Genomic DNA, 6,201 nt, shown 5'->3' with positions numbered 1-6,201 from the left:
ATACGTTTTTGGAAGCTTGGGAAGGGCAAATTTTAAACCATTGTCACACCAGAGAACCGTGCTTCTGTTCGTTCACACTGGCTTGGCTCCGTGTTACATACGATCTGGGCCCATATAGGCTCTTTCTTTAATCCTTCACAAATAACACCGGAAAGCTGAATCAGTGCCACCAACAGAGACCTGGATGAATCATGTTTGGGAGAGGATGCTCTTGGATCATCTTACACAAGAGACAGAGGGCCGTCAGTGGCATGTCAGAAAAGGGATAGGTTTGGGGAGATTTTGCTTTTCATAGAATCATAGAGTTGGAAGAGACCACAAGGGCCATCGAGTCCAACCCCCTGCCAAGCAGGAAACACCATCAGAGCACTCCTGACATATGGTTGTCAAGCCTCTGCTTAAAGACCTCCAAAGAAGGAGACTCCACCACACTCCTTGGCAGCAAATTCCACTGTTGAACAGCTCTTACTGTCAGGAAGTTCTTCCTAATGTTTAGGTAGAATCTTCTTTCTTGTAGTTTGGATCCATTGCTCCGTGTCCGCTTCTCTGGAGCAGCAGAAAACAACCTTTCTCCCTCCTCTATGTGACATCCTTTTATATATTTGAACATGGCTATCATATCACCCCTTAACCTTCTCTTCTCCAGGCTAAACATGCCCAGCTCCCTTAGCCGTTCTTCATAAGGCATCGTTTCCAGGCCTTTGACCATTTTGGTTGCCCTCCTCTGGACACGTTCCAGTTTGTCAGTGTCCTTCTTGAACTGTGGTGCCCAGAACTGGACACAGTACTCCAGGTGAGGTCTGACCAGAGCAGAATACAGTGGCACTATTACTTCCCTTGATCTAGATGCTATACTCCTATTGATGCAGCCCAGAATTGCATTGGCTTTTTTAGCTGCTGCGTCACACTGTTGGCTCATGTCAACCAAGACTCCTAGATCCTTTTCACATGTACTGCTCTCAAGCCAGGTGTCACCCATCTTGTATTTGTGCCTCTCATTTTTTTTGCCCAAGTGCAATACTTTACATTTCTCCCTGTTAAAATTCATCTTGTTTGTTTTCCTTCTTCTCTTTCATAAACAAGGGACAGCATCTTTTATAAGCCCCGGTCTCTCAAGCTCCTATGTGGAGGGGCTACATGGGGGCTCATTGAAAGGGGGGTGAGAAACGAGGCGTGGGTCCTTGCATCTTCAAATGCGCGACAGCGGAGCGCCCACCATGTTACAGGCATCACATTATGTCTGTACGGTGCTTTGCTTCGTGCTAGCCTGTAACCAAAACAATTTTGTGTGGTCATATCTGCAGTGTGTTATGTTCCACGAAAATGATCACATTTCCTTTAGAATCAACAAATATTTTAAAACCACAGATTGAGAAGGAGGGGAACTGCTGCTGATGGCACAGGTGCTAGCCAGTCTGTACTGCTTACATTGGGCTCCTTCCCATTCATAGGAAAATGGGTGTTGCCAACATGGTGCCCACCAGTGCCTCCTATGCAGATCTGTCAATGTTTCCCTTTTTTAAAGGGAAATTCCCTTATTCCGAATAGGATTCCTCACAAGAAAAGGGAAAAGTTGACAGCTATGCTCCTATGGTGCCCATAAAAGAGGTACCCCTGCTCAGTTCCTGTTTGTGCTGGCTCAGCCGCTCCTACATTGAGCAAGTTTTATGGGATGTCTGGATTTCTCTCCTCCCTTCTGAAAAGAGAAGCACAAAGAGCATGGCGGTGGCCGATGTAGGTGTCCTCCCCCCACTGATGAAGGCTTATGCCTGCGCAGTTGTGAGGTCCTGTGTCTTTTCCTTTTCCTTTATTCGTGTCAACCATTTTTGTGGAATGCCACACTGCACGGCAGCCATTTTGTGTCACCTTGCACCTCCACACCCGCCATTTTGTGACTGGCAACCGTGGCACTTTTTCAGAACTCCAGATGTGCCCCCAAAAGGTCGGCGACCCCTAGAAAATATTTCCCAGAAATTTGAATAACATTTTTCTTGTCAGAGTTCACAACAGGAAAATAAAAAAGCCCTTGGTGAGGGTTCCATGAAACTGCCCCCATGTTTATCCTTTCTTCACCTGAGATTGATTCTGGATGTTATTCATTTACTTCTGAGTCCAATGAAGGAGAGAAAAAAAGCGCCCCAATCCTTAAATAATTTACTATTTATTTGTTTTTTGTTTTTTCCCGTCAACTTCGGAAATCACTTTCATTACGTTCAGCCCTCGTTGTGCACTTTTAAAGTTCAGATTATTGCAACATTTAACCTGAATTCCATAAGAAAACAGATGGGGGGGCGGGGAGGAGAAAGAAAATTAAAAAACAAAAAACCAAGAAAACTCATCACTTGAAATAGATGTAAAATAATAAAAAAAGGACAGATTCTGTACCCACAAGAAGAATGAATAACTTATTGTTATTGCACTGGCTACAATTCAGTAGTTATTTTGGTTTTCATCATTTCCTGTAGCAAGGACACCAAATTTTAAAAATAATAATGAAAAAGCAAAAAGTGGAACTGTTAGAGACATACCAAAATGTTAGCTAGTAGCTCAAGCCGAAAAAATGGCTGGTTAGGAAAAGTGGAGAAGAGAAAAAGGGAGAGGTATATTTGGGGCAAAAATGAGAGAACCCTAAGCACTGTAATGAAGCTTCCACTGAGAATCTAACAATACACCACCCAGTTGAGAATCTGATGTTAATGCAAAAGAAAAGAAAAGATTATCTGCTATAGGGTGAGAGGATAAACAGGCCCCCAATCCAGCTAAAGTTTATGGCAACAGAAGCAGCAGTTCTCAACGCACTTACTAGGAAACAACTCCAATTGGAACTCACAAAGGCTGCGGATTCTATACACACTTACCTGGGAGTAAGTCCCACTGAACTCGGTGGGGCTTACTTATGAGTAGGCATGCATAGGATTGCACTGCAAGTGGTACTAATGCAGACAAAAATCAGTCACGCTTAAAACGATGGGGAGCAAGTTAGCCGGTTTCAGCGGGAGTTAACTGGGGCTGACTTTAGTCGGATCAGGGCCACGGTGTCTAACTTTGGAGTAAACATTCATAGGATTGGATCTGCGAGTTCCACTGGAAGCCACAAGAGGCTTCAATGGGACTTAAATGCGACTAACTGTAGCTGGATCAGGTCCAGTGTTCTCTATAAAAATATGTGCATTAGGAAGAGAAGAGTTTTCACGTGAATGTTTACGTTGTGTTGTGTTTCGTGTGTGTATGTGTGTTTTTCTTTTTTATTTCTCAAATACATTATTTTCTATTTATAATAACTGCTGATATACAGACAATATACAACTTGCATCTCCTGGGCACTTCCACTTCCCGTGACAACTTCCCGTGCAATAATAAAAGGTGCCGTTTCGAAAAAAGTCAAAAAAGGTTTGTTTCTTTAAATCCTATTTTTTTCCCCTTTAAAAAAGATAAAACAAAGGCTCGAAACCCAAATCAATGTGATCGAGGCCACGCAGGGAGGTGGGGGTGGTTGGGGAGGGGGAGGGGGGAGGAAAAGAAAAATTGGAAAAGCCACTCCGTGTGCCGCTAGGAAAGGAAAAAGAAAGAAATCTCCTTTCCTTACCCTGAACCTTGTTGCTGCTTCTCTTTGATTTTTTTTTTTTTAAACAACTACAACAAAAACCTTCACAGCGCTTAAAGAGAAATGACAAGTGTTTTGGGATAAGTGTCGGCCACGGATTCGCAGCTTTTCAATCTTTTTTTCCACTTCGAAGCCACTTGGGTGGCAAAGCCCTTTTAAGTTCACTCTCGACCTCCCCCCTCGGAAGCTATACTGGTTCGTCCACCTCTTCCTCTGTTGCTGTGATCGCAGGGACCAGTCCGTGCTTCCGGAGGAGGGGGCTCCTAGTCCCGCCAAGAACCTCTTGGCTTTGCTCGGGGTTGCTGAGCTGCGCTTGCGAGTGGCCCATCTTTTGCAGTTCCAGAGCTGCGCTGTCGTCGCCGGGCCGGGAGTCCGCAGAGGCCGGCGTGGCTTGGCCGCAATCCAAGAGGCAGTCTGGGAGGGCCCCTGCGGTGGAGCCAGCCTCGGACTGCTCGAAGGAGAAGTTTGGGATGGTTAAATGTTCTCCGCGGCAGGCGGGTGGGCCCCGGCGCTCTGCCTTGGAACCCGGGTCTCCGGGCTGGTTGTCCGCAAGGTCTAAGGAGTCCCTGTATGCGGTGGATTCGCACGACGGGGTCCTCCTCCTCAGCAGGCTGTTCTCGGATGCTTTGGTACGTGTGGACGTGTTGCTTTCTTCCTCCACGGGAGGATCTATAGAAATGCAAGGCGGGCTCATCTTCTTTTTCCGCCGTACGCCGTGGATGTACTCGGACTCTGGCTGGATGTGGAGAGGAGGCTTCCTCTTCTCCTCCGACGACTCCGCGAAGCTGCGGTCCCCGTCGTCGGCGAACGGGCAGATCTCGATGGAGTGCCGTCTTTGGTCGTCCGCCCAAGTTGGCTTGGCCAAGAACCCTCGCGTGTCAACGCTGTAAAACTTCTTCAAGTCTTTCTCTTTGCTGTTGCCGCCTAAACTGGTTGTGCTGCAGTTCTTGAGGGGGACGGGGGACGGGGCGGGAGAGGCGAAAGGGGAGTCAGCGGGGTCGCTGCCGTCCGGCTGCCCCCGCCAGTCCCTGGCGGAACTGTTGATGTGGCTGACCTCTTCATCTGCCAGGTCTGAAGATTCGAAGAGCGAGCTGTCTGGGTTGCTGTTGCAGCTGGACGGCCTGCGCGGGATACTGTGCTGGCTGAAAGTGTGTTTGCGGGTGCAGACGCTCGAGGGCCTGTGGGGTGATGCATGGGGAAGGGGAGGTGTCCCAGGGAGAGATGTGGGGGCAGGGTGAAGCAGAGGCGGGCCCAGGATGCTCTGGGCCAGCATCTTTGGTGGGAGGTTCTCGCCGGGTTCAGCTTTAGAATCCGCATTTGGACCATCTAATGAGTCCCTCTGAATGGCCTCCTGCAATACATAAAGAGAAGGCGAACAGAAATGGGCATTTCAGTATGGAGAACGCAATCACATATATACACGGCAGTTCTCCCCTTCTCTCATAATACTAGAACTCAGCGGGGACATCCGATGGAGCTGAATGTTGGAAGATTCAGGATGGATGAAATAAAGTATAACTACAGAATTTGGTCCCACAAGATGGAATGATGGCCACCGAGTTGGGCACCTGTGAAAGAAGCTTAGACACATTCATTGGAGATTGGGCAATTAGTTAGCTTATTAGCCGTGATGGCTATTCTCTCCCTCTATTCCTAGAGGGAATTCGTATTCCTTTTCCCTCTAACTATTCCTAGAAATCACAACTGGGAATTTGCTGTCACACCCAGGTCCTGCTTCCCATAGGAATCTGGTTGGTTGTAGTGAGATCAGGATACTTGACCAGATAGGTCATTGACCTGAGCCAGCAGTGCTTATTTTTAGTTAATATGTCAGGGCTACGGCTGGGTGAGATCTGGTTTTCAACATTGTGATATATCACCAGCTAAACATCGTGATATACTGATATATCGCAATGTCTGAAATTAGGATGGAGCTATGTAGAGGCATCGGTTGGCTTCACAGTTTCCCCCGCATCGTGATTTTTGCATAACACACACGCAGCATGATTCACAATATATCGCCAGGTCAAAATTTATGAAACCGATATCACAGCATGGGTTTCAAACTGGTTTGGGGCGACATATTGATATATCGCCCTGCCCTAGTCAGGACCAGTTTCAGGTGTGGGGAAGCCTTCAGCAACATAGTCTTGATGGGCCTTTGGAGAGAGTAGGCCTCACTCAAGGGTCTGAAGGGATTGGTGTGCTGTTGTCAAGGTCTACGGGCAGTTTGTGGGGTGGGGGAGTTGGTGAGTGGAGTGAATGGGGACAGATATTTTGGTAGTTGTGATGGCTTCTGGGGAGAAAGCAAAGATGTGAAGCTTGTTTCTTGAGGAGATGTCCAGTCCTTCTCCAAGCCAGTTGTGCCTACCTTACTTGAGTCACCTCCTATAGGTGATGAGAAAAGTGGCTATAATACAGAATGGAGAATGATAGGTGACTTGAGAAGCTCGGAGAATGGGAAAAAGCAGGTGTAGGGAACTTTGGGTGCTTCCAGGTGTTGATGAACTATGGCTCCCACCAGCCCCTGCAAGAATGGCCAACAGTTCAGGAACATCTGGAGGCTCAAAGGCTCTGCACACCTGAGATAATGGAAG

The 6,201-nt window shown here is 47.4% G+C and overlaps 1 protein-coding gene across 1 annotated transcript in view; it reads right to left on the bottom strand.

Annotated features, from left to right (window-relative positions):
• Window positions 1-2,141: 2,141 nt before the first annotated feature.
• CACNA1H (calcium voltage-gated channel subunit alpha1 H) overlaps window positions 2,142-6,201 on the bottom strand; it is a 386,136-nt gene continuing 382,076 nt past the window's right edge. The window contains exon 36 of the mRNA XM_083413279.1: window positions 2,142-4,955. Coding sequence (XP_083269405.1) covers window positions 3,792-4,955 — 1,164 coding nt within the window. The 3' untranslated portion in view covers window positions 2,142-3,791. The remainder of the gene's footprint in view (window positions 4,956-6,201) is intronic.

Source organism: Podarcis tiliguerta (assembly GCF_965153285.1).
Source record: "Podarcis tiliguerta genome assembly, chromosome: 14".
Lineage (NCBI taxonomy): Eukaryota > Metazoa > Chordata > Lepidosauria > Squamata > Lacertidae > Podarcis > Podarcis tiliguerta.
Note: the sequence above shows the minus strand (reverse complement) of the source record. Positions and strands in the feature narration are given on the sequence as shown.